The 22,701-nt window shown below is 43.5% G+C and overlaps 1 protein-coding gene across 6 annotated transcripts in view; it reads left to right on the top strand.

Annotated features, from left to right (window-relative positions):
• Positions 1-22,701, top strand: part of LOC100120012 (hemicentin-1) — a 126,654-nt gene that overhangs the window by 92,157 nt on the left and 11,796 nt on the right. For 4 of the 6 annotated variants that reach the window (XM_031928760.1, XM_031928757.1, XM_031928756.1 and 1 more), the window contains 5 exons: positions 6,995-7,105; positions 10,535-10,783; positions 16,809-16,960; positions 17,922-18,063; positions 21,838-21,968. In XM_031928760.1, the coding sequence (XP_031784620.1) occupies positions 6,995-7,105; positions 10,535-10,783; positions 16,809-16,960; positions 17,922-18,063; positions 21,838-21,968 (785 nt within the window). The remainder of the gene's footprint in view (positions 1-6,994; positions 7,106-10,534; positions 10,784-16,808; positions 16,961-17,921; positions 18,064-21,837; positions 21,969-22,701) is intronic. The other 2 variants (XM_031928759.1, XM_031928761.1) reach the window with 2 other exon arrangements.

Here is a 22,701-nt window from a genome sequence, read left to right as displayed (position 1 = left end):
TTTCCCTACAATCCCCCAGTATATCCAAATCATCTGCGTAGCCTAGTATCTGCGTTGTTCCATTAAGCGTTGCGCCCAGCTGGCTAACCTGCATTTTTCTAACGGCATACTCTTACGTTAAGTTGAACAGCACCGTAGAGAGCCCATCCCCTTGTTTTAAACCATCGCGTATCATGAAGGGTTCTGATACATTACCGCCTACTCGGACCTTACCCGTGCTTCCGTTCAGACATATTTGAATTAATCTCACGAGTTTTTTCGGTACACCGAGAAGTACTAGAATTTGATACATTTTGCTTCGCTTAATAGAGTCGTACGCTTTTTTAAAATCTATAAATAGTTGGTGTATGGTTTCGCAAAATTCCCACTTTTTCTCTAACAACTGTCTTATGGTAAACATTTGATCGCTCGTCGATCTGTTGCGCCGAAATCCGCACTGATAATCTCCTACTATATCTTCCGCGAATGGAGTGAGTCTAGCTTGTATTACGTTTGACAGAACTTTGTAGCACGTTGCTAAAAGTGAAATACCCCTATAGTTATTGCACTCTGTCTTATCCCCTTTTTTAAAAATCGGTATAATGATAGATTCCTTCCAATTTTCGGGTATTGTTTCATTTTTCCAGATGGCACATACTAGTTTATAGATTTTGAAAGTGAGCTCGACGCCCCCATATTTGAGTAACTCAGCTGGTATAGAGTCATTTCCCGCGGCTTTGTTGTTTTTTAGTTTTTTAATCGCGGCCTCTACTTCTTGGTAGCTCGGTTCCTCCACGTGGGGTTCAGCAGTGTGAATTTCGTCCCCTAATTCTTCGCTATTTTCGTGCACGTTTAATAATTTATCGAAATAATTTTTCCACAGCGACAGTAATTCGTTGTCATTTGTTACGAGGTCCCCGTTTGCGTCCTTCATCAATTGCGCTCTACTCCTAAAACCCTTTCTGATGGCGTTAATCCCTCTGCACATTTCGCGGGGGTTATTTTCCTTACTGTTAGTTTCTATTCTCCTAATAAGATTCTTTTGATACTCACGCTTCTTATTTCTCTAGATCGCGCTCGTCTGTTTCCTTACTTTAGAATACTCTTCTACGGTCCTATCGCTTCTATTTTGTAAGCTATCTAATTTAGCCTTTTGGCGCCTTTCAAACCAGAGTTCGCACTCTTCGTCAAACCATGGTTTGCTCTTTGGCTTTTTCTTTTTACCCAGTACTTTGTTCGCGGCCTCTTTTACCGTTTTTTCGATGTCCCCCCATAAGCTATTCGGTTCGTCATTCCCCTCCGGCGATGTGTTTGCTTCTTCAAGTGCCTGAAACCTGTTATTAATTTCTATCTGGTACCTAATTCGCTCTGTTCTATCTCGTAGTTTCTCAATATCGAAGCTTTCTACCTTGTTTGCTCGTTTACTATTTTGATTCGCTACTAGTCTAGCTCTTAATTTGGCTACTACTAGGAAGTGGTCCGAGTCGCTATCTGCCCCTCTGTAAGCCCTTACGTCAAGAACATTAGTATGACGTCTTTTTTCAATGAGGAAATGATCAATTTGGTTCTGTGTGGCCCCGTCCGGCGATGTCCACGGTGCCTTGTGTATGTTCTTGTGCTTAAAACACGTAGTTTTGATTATAAGATCTTTTGCCGCCGCGAAGTTTATGACCCTAATACCGTTATCATTGCTGGCTTCGTGCAGGCTTTCCTTACCTATAGTAGGCCTAAACATTTCCTCCCTACCTATTTTAGCATTGAAATCGCCTAATACTATTCTTGTGTCGTAAGGCGCGAACTGGTCGATTACCTGCTCTAAAGTTTCGTAATAGAGATCCTTAGCTTCTTCTTCTTTGTCCTCCGTAGGACAGTGTACATTAATGAATACATATCTATACCATTCACCTTCGATAATGATGTACGAGAGCCTATCATTGACGGATTTGAAACTTTTAACCGAATGTATGATGCTTTTGCTTACGAGAAATCCGGTGCCTAGAGATCCCCCACTCCCGGCCCCATACAGGTACGTGAAGTTACCCGATGCTAGTACTCCGCCATCTGGCCACCGCGATTCCTGTATTGCTACCAAATCTAGATTGTACCTATCAGCATCCTTTACGAGTTCTTTAAACGCACCTGCTCTGTATAGACTGCGAACATTCCAAGTTCCAACCCTTAAGTCCCTTTTGGTTCGGATTTGATTTTTTTGAGCCATGATGTTATGTTAAAACCCGCGCGCTTCGGATCCTGTTCCGATCGCAGGTGAGTCCACCGTTCTAGAGGTGATAACCCCCATACCTGTCTAGAACTAAGTATGAGAGCTTTCCGACTTTGACGAGGACAGTGTCAATTCGTCGTCAGACACACTACGGTTTCATTCTCGCATCCTAACGCCCCCCTGCAAGGCAGTGCGCCTTCGCTGGCATCGTTACCGCGTAAGACCAGGTGACGAATCATTCTACACATCCCCTTTCGGGGCAGTTGTCATCGCTCCCGCATCCTCCTCGGCAGCAGGATTTTTGCCCATTTTTGTAATGTGTGATGAAAGAGATAGATTGAGAGATAAGAGATAATGTGAAGTGTTTTTGTTGTTGTGGTGCTTGCGTAGTGTTTCTAGATGAATGCGTTCGACAGTGTGGGCTCATCACACCCACGCCTGTTCCTATCGGCTGTCCGCGGCTGCTTATTCAATTTATTCGCAGCTAACCTCTTTCTCAGGGGCTGTTCCTCTATCCGCAACCTAAGGACGCGCTGTGTAGTGGTGATAGGCACCCACCCGTCCGATCTGGACGACAACGCCCAAGACCCGCTTAGGGTAGCGGCATTGTAACAGTGGTTTAAATTAGATAGGAATGTTAATTATATCCTAAAATAATATCTCATCAATTTTGTTGAGTAATAACGAGAGTTATCTGTTACAATGCCGCTACCCTAAGCGGGTCTTGGGCGTTGTCGAAACACTACGCAAGCACCACAACAACAAAAACACTTCACATTATCTCTTATCTCTCAATCTATCTCTTTCATCACACATTACAAAAATGGGCCAAAATCCTGCTGCCGAGGAGGATGCGGGAGCGATGACAACTGCCCCGAAAGGGGATGTGTAGAATGATTCGTCACCTGGTCTTACGCGGTAACGATGCCAGCGAAGGCGCGCTGCCTTGCAGGGGGGCGTTAGGATGCGAGAATGAAACCGTAGTGTGTCTGACGACGAATTGACACTGTCCTCGTCAAAGTCGGAAAGCTCTCATACTTAGTTCTAGACAGGTATGGGGGTTATCACCTCTAGAACGGTGGACTCACCTGCGATCGGAACAGGATCCGAAGCGCGCGGGTTTTAACATAACATCATGGCTCAAAAAAATCAAATCCGAACCAAAAGGGACTTAAGGGTTGGAACTTGGAATGTTCGCAGTCTATACAGAGCAGGTGCGTTTAAAGAACTCGTAAAGGAAGCTGATAGGTACAATCTAGATTTGGTAGCAATACAGGAATCGCGGTGGCCAGATGGCGGAGTACTAGCATCGGGTAACTTCACGTACCTGTATGGGGCCGGGAGTGGGGGATCTCTAGGCACCGGATTTCTCGTAAGCAAAAGCATCATACATTCGGTTAAAAGTTTCAAATCCGTCAATGATAGGCTCTCGTACATCATTATCGAAGGTGAATGGTATAGATATGTATTTATTAATGTACACTGTCCTACGGAGGACAAAGAAGAAGAAGCTAAGGATCTCTATTACGAAACTTTAGAGCAGGTAATCGTCCAGTTCGCGTCTTACGACACAAGAATAGTATTAGGCGATTTCAATGCTAAAATAGGTAGGGAGGAAATGTTTAGGCCTACTATAGGTAAGGAAAGCCTGCACGAAGCCAGCAATGATAACGGTATTAGGGTCATAAATTTCGCGGCGGCAAAAGATCTTATAATCAAAACTACGTGTTTTAAGCACAAGAACATACACAAGGCAACGTGGACATCGCCGGACGGGGCCACACAGAACCAAATTGATCATTTCCTCATTGAAAAAAGACGTCATACTAATGTTCTTGACGTAAGGGCTTACAGAGGGGCAAATAGCGACTCGGACCACTTCCTAGTAGTAGCCAAATTAAGAGCTAGACTAGTAGCGAATCAAAATAGTAAGCGAGCAAACAAGGTAGAAAGCTTCGATATTGAGAAACTACGAGATAGAACAGAGCGAATTAGGTACCAGATAGAAATTAATAACAGGTTTCAGGCACTTGAAGCAAACACATCGCCGGAGGGGAATGACGAACCGAATAGCTTATGGGGGGACATCGAAAAAACGATAAAAGAGGCCGCGAACAAAGTACTGGGTAAAAAGAAAAAGCCAAAGAGCAAACCATGGTTTGACGAAGAGTGCGAACTCTGGTTTGAAAGGCGCAAAAAGGCTAAATTAGATAGCTTACAAAATAGAAGCGATAGGACCGTAGAAGAGTATTCTAACGTAAGGAAACAGACGAGCGCGATCTAGAGAAATAAGAAGCGGGAGTATCAAAAGAATCTTATTAGGAGAATAGAAACTAACAGTAAGGAAAATAACCCCCGCGAAATGTACAGAGGGATTAACGCCATCAGAAAGGGTTTTAGGAGTAGAGCGCAATTGATGAAGGACGAAAACGGGGACCTCGTAACAAATGACAACGAATTACTGTCGCTGTGGAAAAATTATTTCGATAAATTATTAAACGTGCACGAAAATAGCGAAGAATTAGGGGACGAAATTCACACTGCTGAACCCCACGTGGAGGAACCGAGCTACCAAGAAGTAGAGGCCGCGATTAAAAAACTAAAAAACAACAAAGCCGCGGGAAATGACTCTATACCAGCTGAGTTACTCAAATATGGGGGCGTCGAGCTCACTTTCAAAATCTATAAACTAGTATGTGCCATCTGGAAAAATGAAACAATACCCGAAAATTGGAAGGAATCTATCATTATACCGATTTTTAAAAAAGGGGATAAGACAGAGTGCAATAACTATAGGGGTATTTCACTTTTAGCAACGTGCTACAAAGTTCTGTCAAACGTAATACAAGCTAGACTCACTCCATTCGCGGAAGATATAGTAGGAGATTATCAGTGCGGATTTCGGCGCAACAGATCGACGAGCGATCAAATGTTTACCATAAGACAGTTGTTAGAGAAAAAGTGGGAATTTTGCGAAACCATACACCAACTATTTATAGATTTTAAAAAAGCGTACGACTCTATTAAGCGAAGCAAAATGTATCAAATTCTAGTACTTCTCGGTGTACCGAAAAAACTCGTGAGATTAATTCAAATATGTCTGAACGGAAGCACGGGTAAGGTCCGAGTAGGCGGTAATGTATCAGAACCCTTCATGATACGCGATGGTTTAAAACAAGGGGATGGGCTCTCTACGGTGCTGTTCAACTTAACGTAAGAGTATGCCGTTAGAAAAATGCAGGTTAGCCAGCTGGGCGCAACGCTTAATGGAACAACGCAGATACTAGGCTACGCAGATGATTTGGATATACTGGGGGATTGTAGGGAAACGGTAGCAAGAAACGCGGAAATCCTCATAAAAGCGGTGGAGTATATAGGGTTAGAAGTGAGTGAATCAAAAACAAAGTACATGATTGTGGATAAGCTAGGCATCTGCAGAGGGGAGGAAGATCTCAGAGTTGGGAATTTTACTTTTGAAAAGGTTAGCGAATTCAGGTATCTGGGTACGACCATAAATGATAGAAACGAGATTAATGTCGAAATAAATAAGAGACTCCATTCGGGTAATGCTTGCTTCTACGCCGTGAGTAATTTACTTGAGTCGAGGCTGTTGTCTAAAAACGTTAAAATAAGAATATACAGGACAATAATACTGCCGGTGGTTCTGTACGGGTGCGAAACGTGGGCCCTCACTAAGCAGGCGGACAACCGTTTTAGGGTATTTGAAAATAAAGTCTTGCGAAAAATATACGGGCCGCAGAAAGATGAGGAAACCGGGGAATGGAGGAGACTACACAATGATGAGCTACACAATCTGTACGCGTCACCAAATATTAACAGAATAATAAAATCGCGCAGATTGGGATGGGCAGGGCACGTAGCGAGAATGGGAGACGACCGTACGGCAGCGCGTGTCATGAAGGGCAGGCCGATGGTAACGCGACCTCTAGGTAGACCTAGACGTAGATGGGAGGACAACGTAAAAGCGGATCTAGTAGAAATAGGACGGGTGGGTGTCGATCGGAGAGGTGCATCTTGGGTGGGGTTGACACAAGATAGGGCAGTGTGGAAGGCTGCGTAGATGAGGCGATGAACTTTCGAGTACCAAATGCCATGTATAAAAAAAAAAAAAAAAAAAAATCTAATTTAAACCATCAAAGAGATACGAATATTAAAAAATATTTATAGCTACGTGTGTCACAAGTGACCATAATATTTCAGTTTTCTCATATTTTTGACGGATAAATACTCTGATTAAAATTTCGTAATATCTAGCAATTTTACGATTTCATAAAGTATTATTAAAATTATTCACGTATAGAATATATCTAAGATTTAATAATGCGTGTTAGCGCTCATAAAAAGCGCCTTTGAGCGCGGGATGATCCAGTTTTCTTTTGTCAAAAAAGATTCATTGTCGAATAATTAAAACGCGTCACTTACACTATCTTGCGCGAAAAAAGTCGTGCGCGTTCACGCTGAGCAGTCAATTAATTTTTCCAACCCGATAACTGGCAACCTAATTGTCCAAAGACGTTGAGCGACATTTATGGTCTAAAACCCCTTACTTCGGAAGCGTTATTGTCCGCCGTCGCACTGCAGCGTGGAGAAAAAGAAAGAGGAAACGGCGAAATAACCGAAAGCAGTAGGCGACGCTTATATATAACTGGCAGCACATTCCTGAAATTCTCAAGCTTGGATTTTTACAATTTCCCTCTTCCTCGCGCGCAGTAAGTAGTCGTTGTCGTTGCACGCTTCTCTAAAGCTCCTCTTCTTTTCTATCTTTTGTTCCAGTTCCGCCGTTAAAGCCGATAATCTACGACACCAAGAGGCGGGACATGAGCAAGCACTTGGAGGCTTATCCGGAAGGCGCCGATCTCGGTCTCATCTGCGAAGTACACGGAGGTGAGTGCGCAGAGCCGAAGGAGCGAGAAACGAAGAGCTGCGACGACGCTGTACGTGCGGCGGAGGAAGTCCGCAGCGGAAATACAGGGAAGATCCTTAGGTCGCAATTTTACGAGATGCCTCGTACGCCGCTTCTTTCATTCCTCTGTACTTTCTCGCACGCGCGGCGACTCCTCCTACTCCTCCCCCTCCTTCTCGCCTCGTCGAAACTCGGGTAAGGCCGTCGGTACTTTTCCGCGCGCGCCTCTTCCTCTTCCTGTGCGCCTCGGCTCTCGAGTGCACGCCGCGGTGAAAAAAGTTGCACACACGCGTAGCGTCAAACTGGCGTGAGTCCAGGCACTACGCGCGCGCGCGCACAGCTCCTTACGCGCGCGTGAAAAAGTTAGCTGCGCGCCGAAAGGTTTTAAATGGAATTGGCACCGTGCCAGCGAATCCCTGCGGTTAAAGGAAATAGGATTTTTCATTCAAAACCGAGGGAGTATACAGTGTACGTACGCGCGAGTCTCCTATGAGGCAGAGAAGTCGGGATTACGCGCGACACTGTATATCCTTAAGATTTCGGTACGATTCCGACGATGCATGCGTGTATACGTATACGGAAAAAATAAGTTTAATATGTGCTCTCACGCTGCCACCGGAGAGAGAGAGAGAGAGAGAGAGAGAGAGAGAGAGAGAGAGAGAGCCGCGAAGATATAGCAGTCGTTGTTTATATTTCATTCCGCTCATGGAATCTCTCGAGTCGACTATCTCCGCGGCGCACTACCCTCTTTCTTTAAATATATATATATACATATACACTTGCATGCTTTGCGCACCGAGATGAGGGTCTAGCCGCGCGCCGCCTACTCTTAACTTTCCCTTCGCGCGCGTGCGAGCGCTCTGTAGCAAAGTCTCTAAATTTTTTAAGAGGCGGGGGAGGAGGAGGCGGAATTTGCCCGGGATCGTGAAACGCCGCTTGAGAGAACACTGGCGTATATACTTTGACTACTACAGTGGGTCTTTTAATCTTAAGGAGAGCGATAAAAGCCGCGCCAAACAAATTGGAACTGCGCGAGCGCTCGAGAGAAAGAGCGCGTGTGCGAGGATGCAGCATTAGGCTAGTGCAGGCTCGTTCGGCGGCGGGTTTAGTGCTATACGCGTAGCAAAGTTGCAATTGATATTCCTGGGATTTTTTTCTCGAAGAGCTGATAAGTGATATTGGCATTGATTATCGCAGATCGTCGCGAGACAATAAGAGTTCTATCCATATACGCCTATTTAAATAAATTTTCAGCGTTAAAGGCTTCGCGTGAAAATTTCATTTCGGGTCAGCTGTTTCAGAACAGCCCAGTTCGTAAGTAATTTAGAAAACGCGAGAGTTAAAAAGTTGATTGTCTAGGTCTGGTGTATTATTAAGAAGGAACTCGCCCGTGTCTGACCAAACTCGGCGTGTTCCACTTAAAGTGCGCGTGTTTATTCGCCGCGTTGGTTCATCAAGTTTTGCGCGTATCAAAGTTATTTCCCGGAGGGCTGGCAGTTTAAAAAACAGTTTATTATTTTTTTAAATGACCCTATATGTAGGTTGTATAATCTTCATCTCGTATATTGAATCCATGGCAATAAAATAGCCGTATGGCAGTATTTGATGTTTCTCTAGGTATTCGATTCACCGACGAAAAACATGTTTATTTTTTAATGAAAAAAATACATTCTAACTGCCTTATACGCGTAAAACAAACATACGGTTTGTTTACGTTTGCTTTTCGGGAAAAAGAGAGAATCGGTCGTATGAAAAACAATAGTTTTCTGCGTATTTTCGAAGCGCTTTTGTGCGAGATATAAATGGAAAAACCAAGATTTTTCCACGGAGTTTTGAAAAGCTTTTATAAATGCAAATTTGGAATTGAGCTGCACGAAGCGAATGTCGTGTTTTAACAATTCACCTCACAGAGCTCCGCGTTTGTGGATAGGTTTATCACGTGAGAAATCGGCGTCGACAAGGAACTCGCGAAACCTTTTGTAAAATCTAAGCGGTCCATTTGCTCGGCCTCGTTGCCCGGAGCCGCTCAATTAGTCATCGGGTTGAGTTACCGGCCGTAAAACCTCTCCCCTGACAAAATGCCACTCGACAAGAATCCCGTCCAGCGTTATCTCCCCCTCGGTCGCTTTTTTTGTTTATTCACACCTCTCGGCACGCGCCGGCGAGCTCATAAAAAATCCATTCGGCAAAAGTAATGACCTACTCTCACCCCTGGTCGAGCGCACTACACGCTCGCACAGTCACAGTGGCGGTGGTAGCACGAGGCCAGCCAGACAGAGAGGGAATAAGCCGCAGCAAGAACCGAGAGGGACGTGCGTGTCGAGTGTCTCTTCTCTCGAGTTCGGCTCATTCTCTGGCCCCCGCAGGAAACGTAATCCCGGTGCAAACGAGCAGCAGCAGCAGCGGCGGCAGTGAGATCCCCGCGCAGAGAGGGAGAGACAGCAGCGCATGCACGCGCACCTCTACATCCACGACTGAATTAATTTAAATGGCTTTGCATTCCTGCAGACGACAGTTGACATACAAAGAGAAGGAGACGCCCTCTGGCGCTTCTCTACCAGTTGCATTGTGCGCGCGCTCTACCCTCTCCGATATGATAGGAGCGCGCGTATTATACGCGGAGCTACCGCTTGATCAAGAGATACAGCATGTGCGCATACAGCCGGCCTTTATGTACATGTATAGATCCGAAGACGCGCGGGAGACACCAAGCGAGTACATTATGTCGGGACCGAACGTTGTAACAAAACTATACGCGTATACGAACAGACGGATGAACTTTGAGACGGAAACTCGCGTGTGTCATAACGTATACATAATTCCGTGTCGCGCGAGGGACGCAGAAGAGGATGGGAAAGTATAAGCGCGTGCGGTTAATTGCACTCGTCGCGCCGTGACTCGTGCAGTGCAGCCCGCCATAGTCCCGCAATTGCCCGAGAAACTTTCCCAGCGATACATACAGCGATGCACGCTACAGTAGTCGCGAGAGTTTATATTTCGAGCGCGCGCAACGGAAAGAGAGAGAGAGAGAGAGAGAGAGAGAGAGAGAGAGAGAGAGGGGGATTACACTCACTGCTACTGCTGCTTTCGCTCTAAATTATTTAAACTATTTGCGGCAATCAGAGACGCGCGAGCATTATTTAGGCGTTAAGGCGTAATCCATTATCGCTATATACTCGGATTCCGCGCACGCGCGCGGCTCCGGCGCTACACGAGCCAGGAATTTGCAATGCTGATTTCCTGTATTATATACGCACGCCGAGAGATAAAAAAGAAGGAGTGAAGGAGGAAATAAACACGCGGGGAGTATGATAAATAAAGTGAAATAGAACTAAAAAGAGTAGACCGTCGAGGTGCGAAATGATCTATAACGAAAACACGGGAGAATGATCGTCTCGCACCTGTCACAGGTCGACCGAAGCCGAGGGTCTCCTGGTACCTGGGCTCGCAGCTGATCAACTCGACGTTCGAGCAGAAGCTCGTGAAGAGCCCGGGAACGAGCATGGATTCGCCGCACGAGCAGAGCTCGACGATGATCACCAGCAGGGTAACGATAAGGAACCTCAAGCGGAGTCACCATCACGCCAAGCTCTCCTGCAGGGCCAGCAACACGCAGCTGAGCGCACCTCAGACGACGACCGTCGTCATCGAGCTCAACCGTAAGTAATCTCTCACATTTTTTTCGTATAGAATATTCATCTCGATATAATGCTAATAGATTTTATTGCGGGGATATGGAGTCGAAACATTTTTCACCGAACTGCCTGTACGCGATAAACCCGTGCGTAGAAAGGGGCATCTGCTTGGCGAATCAGTAGCCCCTTTCGACGCAAATACCCGGACAGCAGTCTAGTATAGTGGCGGGCTATCGATCGAGAAACGCGCGTCGGTGTGGCGGCGGCAATCGGACAGGAAAACGGCCGCAATAATATTAAATTAAGTTTTATGATACGACCGAACGGGCGCCGTTTGCGTCGCGCGCGACATTTATTGTTCTGATTTGTGACGCCGTCGCTGTTACTCGCCGAGGTATATTCCTCATATTCTTGCGCGGAATCTGCAGCCTCTTTCTCCTGCTTGCGCGTCCGAGGATCCTCGCAAGATATCTCCAGCATCGCGGGGGCGGCTGACCTTTTGGATCGGACAAGAGCGAGGAACTGAGAATTATTTCTGGCCCGCGCACGCGGCCTTGTTTATAATGTGCAAGCCTGGCAACACGTGCGGATGTCGGCTGTATAGCTGCGTTCGAAGCTTCCGAAATTAAAGAGGTCTCGGTTTTATTCTTATCGCTCCTCTCTCCGTGTAAAATAGTGAAATTTCTCTGATTGATAGTGCATATGCGCTAATTTATACAGTGAAAAGTATGCAACTGCCAAATAGTGATTATTCACTGAATGAATTAGTGAAATGGTCACTGCTTAAATCAGTGAAAATGGCGAATTTTAAATCGATTAGAAATGTACATTGAGGAACAAAAATAGTATATTGTGCAACTAGGGGGGGGGGGGAAGGGCGATTTTAACGAGGATGAGATTTGAGCACGAGTTGGAGTTGAGGGCGCCGAAACCGCCCGAGACGGAGACGAGTGCTCAAATTTCACCCGAGGTAGAAATTGCCCTCCCCCTTGTTGCACACTGTACTTTTTTTGATAAGTGCCTGTAAAGACCCGTTTTCATGCATATAGAGTGAATGGTAAGTTGCGCATTTTGAGTCGTAAACCACTCTCTTTAAAAAAATATCAATATTTTTCAAAAATTTTCAAAAATTTGATTATTTTTGAGTGTTTTTGAGTGTTTGTGGGAAAAGTGGGAATAGCCATTCTCTCCCGCTGCAGCGGGAGGGAATGATTCCCTCCCGCACGCTCGAAATGAGCAGCTTGCCATTCACTTTAGAGGCATGGAAACGGGTCTTTTTCATGCACGTGTTAAGAAAAATTAATTTCTTTCTTTGTTTATTTATTTTAGACTTATCTACTCTCTTAAAAAATGATGGCCTTTGTTGTGAAGCATTTAAAACGTGATTCTGATTGGTTGCTGGTTGGTTGCCTAGGCAACGTGATCAGAACCGCGCTTTAAATTCATAACCCTCAAAACAGTCATAACTCATAACCCTGATAGAAAAGTTTGAGGTGTTTAAAATAAAATGTGGAAACCTTGTTAACAGATAAAATATATGTAATATAACTAGCACGAAATTTTAGTAAAAATTAATCATTACCAGGATTGTGTAGTATTACAACATGTGTATTGAAAAGTGGCACCCTAACCCTATTTGAAGTAGTAATAAAGTGTGTGAATATTATTTAGTTTTTTTTTTTAATGTCAGTGAGAAGTTCAATTAAAAGAATAAAGAATTTGATGATATACTGTGTCTTTGTGCCCAAAGTCGCCCTCGGTGAGGTTTGAGAGGTGAATTTAAAGAAAAGTTCAGTATCCGAGTCAGTAAGTTTAAGTCTATCATTATACAATGTTCTTTGAATTCTAAAAAGGCTACTAGACAACTAAAATATGACACTGCCACTTCCTATGTTACCTAGAAATATGTAACTTAGATGATTCTGATTTAACTGTTTTCATTCATATTTTCACATCGAGGTTCATATGAATTTTTTAATTTAGCGTATCAAATTTTGCTTGTAGACAGTTACACAGAAACTACCATCTCTAGCACATTGTATTTCTGGTTTCCAGTGTATTTTTACATGAAGAAAGTGATAAGTATTTTAGATTTTTTGTCAAGGCATTAATTAGAATTTTGACTTTTAACAGTTGTGAGAGATTTTGAGACCGATACCTGTTTCTCCATTTTTGCATTTTTTCTCATTCAAAAACTAACAGGTCAGAGAGCTCATACTTTGCATATAGATTTCTTTTGTGATTGTGAAAAGATATTTAAAGTTGAATCGACCTTAACTGAAAAACTTCTGATTTCGACTCCGACACTGATGTGAATGCAAACTCATGCTATACGACTAAATAATTATCATGGGTGTTGTAGTCGAACACAAATTAAAAAATTCATATGAACCTCGATGTGAAAACATGAATGAAAACAGTTAAATCAGAATCATCTAGGTTACATGTTTTGTAGGTAGCATAATAAGTATCTGTATAAAATTTCAGTTGTATAGCTTTTTTATAATGCAAATAAATGGCATTTTAATGATAGACAAACCCACTGACTCTTATACTGAACTTTTCTTCAAACTCACTATTCAAACCAATGATGACGACATTGACGGCATTATTAATATATTTATTAAAAAATAGTTTTGATGGATTTAGTAACATGTTACATGCTTATAAAATATTAGCAGATGTTAGTGTGCCGCCCAACACTTATGGTAGATTTTCTACCAGTGTTATTAGACAGAGATAGAATTAAGAGCGCGCGAAGCGCGCCTTCATTCCTAGTTATTATTTAGTATGATAATTATATTATTTAGAAACAAAGAAATGAAATTAAATTTTTTGTCGGCGGCGGGAATCGATCCGGGTCATCAGCGTGGTAGTCGTGCATGCTATCCGTTTACCTAAACTGAACTATTACGCTCAAAATTTCATATCTGATATATTAAGTACTTCAACATGTACAAACTAAAATTAATAATAAATAACGGCAATCCATAAATAATAGCATAGTATATCTCGAGCTTTGGTTTTTATGCGCAGCACATAGAAGGAAAGAGGAGGTGATAATTTTTCATCTAAAAACTAAACCTCAAATCCACCTACCCTATAAGCACCGAGAGCTCTTCAATTAGAGGTTATATTTTCGAACGATTGCTTCACGAATAAATAAATGCCTCAAGTATGCAGCTATCTAGTATGCTACATAGTTTTTCGTGTCTAGGTGTTCGGGGTCGGCGATGACGGACTTTAGGAAGTGCGCTCCGTAACAATTGTAAAAGGCTCACTTGTAGACGTCATTCTCTAGCTTTATGGAGTTGTAGGAAGGACGCATCGTTTCGAAAATAAAAAACCGATTCCTAACCTCAAAATTAAAAAAAAATTTAATTGACTACTCGAATGGAAATTCGATGTTCGAGCCCCATGTATGGGGCGAAAATTTCGTCCGTTTTTCACGAAAAGCCTCCCTTTTCGAGATATCGACGAAAAATGCATTTTTATATGCGGGCCCTGAATCCCGACATCGGCGACCCTCTGGACATCATCTATTTGTGATTCGTAATCTTACTTTCTCTTGGCCAGGGATCAGTTTCGAGAGAACTCCCCTAATAAATATTATATTTTTGCCCTCGCTTTCCCCCAATGTTCAAACAAGAACAGAGTAAGAGTTTCAGTTTTAGGATCGCTCCTCTCATTTGTTCACTGTTGAATAAGTGAATCAGATTGACTTATTCAAAAGTGAAATTTTCACTTGACAAAATAGTATTTATGTTAGCGTTTCACTGATTAGAATAGTCATGTTTTCACTGTTCTAAAAGTTAAACCGAATTTTGGTGTCAAAACAATGATTTTTTCACTATGTAAACAGTGAAAAATGCGTTCACTGCATAAATAGTGAACATTGAAAACAGTCAAATTACATTTATGAAGGAAGTGGGAAAAGGAATGAGTAGTCGGGTTCTTAAATAAAAAAATGCAACAATTTCGCGGTTAACCTAAATATAAACAGTAACTTGCTTAGGCATAAAAACCCTCACGGAACAGAGGGAAAAGCCTGAGCAAGCTAGTGAAATAGAAATTATTTATTGATCAAGTAAATTAATGAATTTATGTAAGCATAAAATACAAAAGTCAAAACTTATTATCTAATTTAACTTACGCAGTGGATAATCGATCCTTATATTTACAGAGCGCTCGCTTACCTAATATTTCGGGGATCAGCCCCTACAATAACGCCGCAAATCGCAAATATCGGTGCGCTGTACGTGACGGACCACCCTCTCTTCTGGGTAGATTGTCGATCGAGAAGATGGAGATATCCCGGGGTGGCAACGCCCAGCACGTCACAGGGCCCCGACGTCTCGGGAATGGGTCCAGCCTTCGCTCCGTGAACGACTTGAGACGACTCGTCGAGTCGTCGCGACCGGGACCTATAGCGAAGATTCGCTATGCGATAACAGCACGCTTGTGTCTCGCCCACACGGAATTACAGGCACTTTATTTACACGAATTATAGAAATAAGGGAGGAATCACACGCGAGTGATTCACTAACAAATATAATTCAAATTACAGCGATTACTACAGGCACAATACAAAAGCTACACGAGAATAGAGGTAGGCTTCGGATCACACTGCTCTCGATCGATGCCGAAACGAATCTGACGCTCTCGCGCGCACTAATCGATCTCAGACCGCAGAAGGGCTTACGCATGCGCTCTTTCTTTTCTTGGCGTGCCATAATTAACTCGTCATCAAGAGGCGCGGGAATCAAACCGTGCTAGGTGATACATATTTTATGCGGAGACGTATAATACGCGAACAAACATTTTCACTGTTTTACATGGAGAGAGTCGGTTATGCACGGCAATACGCAATAGGAACGATCGCTGTTTTTCTTTATCATAGCAAAATTTGAATAAGCAACTTGCAAAAATAACATGTCTCTGTCAACGCCGCCGTGTTTTCGACACAGCGATTCTCGCGCGCAAACAAGCCCATAGAAATCTTCGGTTTCTTCGAGGCGCCGACGACTGCGTAAACACAAACATCTCCGTGCTTTTGTGCATTTTGTGCCACCTTTGCTTACTTTCTCCGCTCCTCTCTGTATAACATAACACTGCTCCGTAAAAGAGCAGCTTTTGAAAATGTTCAAAGGTCATACAGAGCCCATTATACTGAATGAAGCTTTAATCGAGAGACGCACACGGCGAGGAGGGTAAATTTTAAACGAATGTTAACATTTCTCAGGAGTTCAGATTCGTTCCGTATATATACGAGAGTTTAGCCTGGCAAGTTTAAATTAAATCATGTCGCGCCAAGTCGTAAGACGACGGCAGTGCAGCCCGCGCGTACACACATTCTCGCACGCTCGGGAAGAGAGCGAAGCTAATGCGTCCGCGAAGAGGAAGAAACTCGCTCTCTCGAAACTCGTACTTCTCTCGAGCGCGTGCAATTTTTAAGCGACGAAAGTTTTTGAAAAAAAAAGAAGAAGAAGAAGAAATACAGAAGAGAGCTGCTAGCTGGATGAAAGCGAGCTAGCTTCGGAGGAGGGGAAGACGCGAGTTGTTAAAATTAATCCGGGGTGTAGGGGGTATTTACATCGATTCACTTTGTGTGCCGAGAGCCAATACTGTTGTCCGTTAAGTGCATTACCCGAAAGTTTTGCAAAGCAATTTGCTGATGAGCAATATTTGATTATCGAAGCGCTGCGCTACTGCATCTCGCAAGAGGAATTATCGAGCGCTCAAGGTGCGCAATTTTTTGAACGGAGTTGCAGTTGTCCGGACTTTTTTCCGATGTGCACTTCGTTAGCGCGATGTTTTTCTCGCATCTTCCAGGAACACGGGCCTGCTAGTCGACTTATTTTTCCAAGCATTCTCATAATGTATTCGCCGTTCGATGAAAAGTTCACAGGTATAATTAGCTCGAGTAATTGAAATCGGCATGGAAGTATGCAATCGACACTTCATAACGAGGCAATTCATAATGGAAAAGCTTTTGTACGTACCCGATGTTTTAATCGTGTAATTGTATTGTTTTCGCTTTTTTCCACAGTGAAACCATTGAAAGTAGAAATTATAGGAAAGGAAAAATATGTATCCGCCAGTAAGAAGAACAGAGTAGAATGCCGAAGTAGCGGATCCAAGCCGCCTGCTATGCTGCAGTGGTACAAGGGATCGAAACAGCTCGTTAATTCATCTAGGGATGTAAGTGCATCGCATAACTTATAATTTTAGTCGGGTTATACCAAAGTTAGTCTCGCGTATTGTTATTTTTAAACTGCAGCTACTTTGTAAACACGACTTCGCTTAAACTTTCCGACGAGTCTCGTCCAATTATTGTTGCTCTTATAATTAAACCAACCATAGGAAGCAATTAAACTCGAGCACGTTCTTGTACGTATCTCGAGTTACGACCTAAGTAGCAGTCTCGTTTTCTTCATTTTTTTTTCTTTTTTTGATGATTCAAGAAACTCACAGCGAGAGTAAAAAACGATTGCGCAAGCTTAAAGGTGCAAAACTTTAAAAAATCTTTATTATTCCTAGGCGGGGAAAAGTTCCGATCATACTTTCAACACGAGTGTGCACCTCGTTTGCAAATATTTAACGATTGGCTTGTAGTAGAAAGACCAAACGCTCGCAACTTAGGTTGGTAACTCGCGATTCGTGCGAAACTATATCATGGAAATTATAGACATACCAGTGTCTGCTACCATTGAATTGATTAGCTCGTATGCATACATACTCATACATCAGCTATGATATTCGACGCGCTTTAGTAATTTGCATAACATTAGTTTATTGTATATCGATCATTTCGATGCCGCGCGATCGCGTATCCATTTCGCATGGAAATAATTCCTTCCCCGTTCATACATGGGAAATCCAGATCAGTGAATCATTGCGACAGCGCATATAAAGTGGTAGCTTAACGAACTCGGACGTAATATATGTGTGATATAACACCGGGGATAAATATTAAAATTTCGTGCAACACAAAGGCGGACATGAATATAGCTCGACAAGGGCGGAAATGAAAACTTGCTCGCACGCGCACTAGAGTCCCATCCCCTTTTTCGGAAAGAAACAAGTATATATACAGCCGCGTAAAACGGCTGATCGAAAGTCAAATTGAGGGAAAGAAAAAGAAAGTAAGTTTCCTTATTAGTTTCAGAAAGATGGAGAGAGCATAAGTATTCTAGAATGGGTGCCGGATACCGAAGACGAGGGCAAGTACCTAACCTGTCGAGCGGAGAACCGACATTTGCCGGATGCTACCATCGAGGATAAATGGAAGTTGAATGTTCTCTGTGAGTATATAAACTCCGAGTGAGAAAACTTGCCAAACTTTTTAACGGCCGGAGAAAGTCCAAAAAAGAAAATCCTCCTCTATCCATAACGGAATCTAGTTCGATGAACAGAGAGGGAAACAAGACGACCATACGGGTCGATCTATTTGAAAAAAAAAAGAAATTGAATCGAAGAAATAGATTATACGATTCGCTGCAAGCGATAATTGAGCCAATTGCGTATCGTAATTTCCGTGGAAGCTGATGAGCCCCGATCGATGAGCACGGGCAAAGTATAGCTCAAAGGGCGCGGATTTGATAGTTTAAACACTGCTTAATTCGCAGTTGCCAGTACAATTAACCCGCGGCTAAATCGCAACTTGCGTTTACTTGTCGAGCACATTGGAACGTAAACCGTATAATAAGCCTTCGAGGGCTCATAACTAAATTCGATGATGATGCGGATGTTGCAATGCAAACCTGATGCCGAAATTCTAGCGCGTACATAAATAGGTCTTCATTGAAATGGGAGAGTAAGTCGTAATAAACACAAAGTTATGATCGCGTGCACCCTCTTATTACATTGCCCGTTTTTATCTATACCAGTTGAAATTCAAATAAACTTTCAGAGCACTAATCCTGTCTGTACACTCGAATTTAATACTCATCGAGAGCTCTATGACTAGCCAAGCTTATAATGCCCGGTTTTGGCTATAGATATACAATCCTTCATCAAACATGAATCATGCGGGTATTACAGTCGGGAATCGAATTGAATCTCCAAATACTCCACACAACCAGACAGCGCGTTGAGATTCCTATAGATATACATTCGGTGGAAGAAAAAAAAACCCAAGCTATATAGAGAACGAGAGATTTTCCGAAAGTAAAACTTCGAGTGGCCGGTAATTCGTGAATATAGTTAGAGAGCGTTCAAGCGGTATGATTGATTTTCACTTATAGAGTTTTAAATAATCTCTGCAAAGCACTATAATGAACGGCGGGGTATAGTTATCGCGATCCCGTTCACTGCGCTGCACGCAAACTGGCTGGATAATAGAGATGAATTCAATTTACCGAGAAAACTAATCATATCCACCACATTTTCCCTCCATTTATCCTGGACAAACACAAATTTTCGCATTATTGATATATATCATATGTGTACATAACTTCGAAAGTTTAAATCAAACCAATGCGAAAATTATTTGAGCGTTAAACGTTCGTGCTTTCAAAAGCTTTGACAAGCTTTCTCTATTTTGCTGTATACAAACGCAATATCAAATAATATGCCGTGTGAAGTTGAACATAAGCTAGCTTTCAAACTTAATTAATTTGCGATTCCGCTGCGCTTTTAGCCAACGTGGCTGCATTATACGGAAAATGAAGTTTTAAAGACAAAAGTTTTTTACGTGTAGTACTCCCCACATTTGTAAACAACTTTCGCACACTCCGCACGTTTGCATAACACCATGTCCTATTCCGGACGCTTTTTGCTACCGAATTCTGTCTGCTTTGAGAAACAAAGTTCGTTTAACTAATTAAAAAGGCTGAAGTTAAGTTCAAAGTAACACGTGAACCGAAAACATCCGCGTAACTTTTACACGCGAGACGTCGCAGCGCCGCAATGTGTGAAAACAGCTCTAAACGCGTTCAGAGAAAAAAAATCTCGAAAAATATAAATCTTTTTTCGACATCCGAATAACGCGCTCAAATCAAACAATCCGTCACACACATACAGACAAAAAGTCATAAGCCAATTACGCGTCTGATTCGATTCCGAGTTTACTACTTGCTCCAGACCGTGAGTGTGTTCGAGGCGCAAGAAAACTGACCCGCGCAAGCTGTAGTTCATCCCCGCACATATCCCCGAAATTTTCTCTCTGTCTTTCCCATATTAAACATCCTCGCTCGTCGCGGAGGAAAATTAAGCTCGCTCGGCTAGAAAAGCCAGAGAGAGAGAGAGAGAGAGAGAGAGGGAGAGAGAGAGAGAGAGAGAGAGAGACGAGCGAGGAAGAGGTCGGTCACGTAGGATGTTTTTCGCCGGGCAGCACGCGTCAGGCCGTGTTCCGTGGAACAAGCCGCCACTACGGGCCGGGCATAAGTAAACTCACCGGCGGGATGCTCTCTCTCTCTCTCTCTCTCTCTCTCTCTCTCTCTCTCTCTCTCTCTCTCTCTCTCTCTCTCTCTCTCTCAGCCCACTCCACGATACATACACGTATATTACGCGGTATCGTAGGTAAAAGGTGTGCATGCATAATGGAAATCAAGCCCGGCTGCGCGAAGCGGCTACATAGTGCTATGCAAGCCCGCACACTGCGGCTTCGTGGCCGTAGTATAGCGTTATAAATAAGGCATGGACACTACGAGAGAGCACGTACACACACCCTGGGCGCGCGTCCCTTTGCGCGCCAGTGAGAAATGTCCGCATAAAAAAATCGCAAACTTCTCACCGGGCTAATGCGCGCAGTGCTATATAGATATATACACACTTTTCGTTTAATATACAGACCGAAATCTCTTCTTCCTTTTGCCACGTCTCGAGAGCCGGGGAAACAATTAACGAAGTCTTCTCCGCGAAAAGTTGTACAGTCGATGAAATTTATTTAGCCGCATAAATATTTAAGCGATTCCGGTCGTTTCGAACTTTATGAAATGCAAATTCGCGCTGGGCAGGAAGAGCGAGATGAAAACTGCATACAAAGAGGACGACAAGAGACGACTGCATAGCGCCCTCGGCGTGAGTCCCTGATGGTATACACGCGAGCTTTTTTCAAAGTCAGAACGCGGTACACCTCTTCAAAACAATAGGATCTCCGAGAGAATGCAGCCGTCGCGTGTATACGCGCGATATTATAGATGTACTCTCGCGGCAGTGTGTGTGCGTGGCTTCTGCGGGCCGGGAGATAGCGAGCGGAGGAGTTAAGAAACCTCTTTCCTTAAGAGAAAGAAGTTTCGTAAACCCTATTTCGAAAGCTCGAGAGAGATCCAATAGGAAAAGTGTTGAAGAACGTACAGCTTCGAGTTGGAATAGCCGATTCTCCGTGATCTACTTTGAAGAACTCATAACTTCTCCCTCTCTTTTTCAACATTGTTTTTTGCCGCCCGTGCGTCGGCATTAGGAATCGAGAGATGAAATTATTGAGCTCGCCGTGTTGCTCGCTGCATCGTCAGAACTTTTGAAATTCGCGTCGAACAATCGTCTTTTTTTTCTCCGATGCTTCTCGTCGGATCGCGCGATTTTTGAAGGCACCCCCTCTCGTGCGCGCGACATCTCGTTCGACTGTCTCGACAACATCGGAACTAAGATAATTGGATACTTATGACTGTGCTATATACGAGATGGGTTATTCAAAATGCGCGGGATTGAAATTACGTTCCAATATAAAGCTCGTCTTTCTTAATCTCGACAAAACACTGTGCCTGAAATTTTCTGGCGATGTATATAGGTGGCCATTATTCTCGAGACGAAGCTCGCTTCCAAATGCAAAGTCTCTTAATTCCGAGGAACTTAGTAGTACTTCCGAGAGCATCTTTCGGTATTACTTATGTATGGCGCGCGGAGAATAGAAAAGTGAACGCCTTTGTAACGCGCATACCCGGCCCTTCGCGTATTCCGACAAAGAGCTAGTGTATAAAACTTTATACATTTTTATACAGAGACAGATTTGTATGCGCATTCAACTGAAATTTCTTATTAAAACGCGTGCTTGTCATTTCTTTATATAATACAGAGAAATAAGAGGTGTGTCGTTTATATAAACTTTACATGAATGCTGTATGTGTGTGTTGCAGTCGCGCCCATAGTGCTGCTAAAGATAGGCTCGTCCTTCGACCTGGAGAATATCAAAGAGGGCGACGATGTTTACTTTGAATGCAACGTCAGATCCAATCCAACGAACTTCAAGCTTACATGGTATCACGGGGTAAATATGCTTTCAATTTAAGTTGTGTATAATATTTGTACGGAGTTTTCCGGGCAATCATTTAAAAGCGAAAAAAGTACGTATACATACTGCATTCGCGAATCCGCGCGTTCGAGTCTGGAAAAGTGAGATATACGCGATATATGCACATATACACTGACGTGCCGAACGAAAGGGGAGAAAATTTATACCGCTGCCGCGCTTGTTCCGGAGAGAAAACTCAGCGGCCAACAGAGTATCGAGTGCACGTGCACGTGTGTATGTGTGCGCGCGCGAGTGTAGATAGCGTCAGAAATGAAGAGCCTGTAGGGCCAGAGTACATGGTCCTGGGCTACATGTCTATATACACCAGGACGTGCAGAGCTGGGCCAGCGTAAGACTAAATTAAAAGAGCCTCCGGCGATACGTGCGATCTTTACTTCTAATAATATGGCATATAGATGCACGTGTATTTCAAGCATGTCGGACGAATTCAACCTTGGGATACGCAAGCACGTTGAGAACTCGGCGAATTTCTCAGTGGCCATTGAGTAAATGATTTCGATTTTTCGACACTCGCTCTCCTCGTGCCGCCGGCGACACAGTAGTACAGCAAAGAAACGTACCGAGAATGGAAGAGTCGCTTTGCATCGTCTTATTCCCGTAATTTGTCACTACCATAGTGCGAGTGGCTCGCCGGCGGTGAGAGCTTTCGTTGAAACCATGAGCCCGCTCACCAAACGTCCCGACAGAC

Source organism: Nasonia vitripennis, chromosome 4 (assembly GCF_009193385.2).
Source record: "Nasonia vitripennis strain AsymCx chromosome 4, Nvit_psr_1.1, whole genome shotgun sequence".
In the NCBI taxonomy this organism is placed as follows: domain Eukaryota; kingdom Metazoa; phylum Arthropoda; class Insecta; order Hymenoptera; family Pteromalidae; genus Nasonia; species Nasonia vitripennis.
Note: the sequence above shows the minus strand (reverse complement) of the source record. Positions and strands in the feature narration are given on the sequence as shown.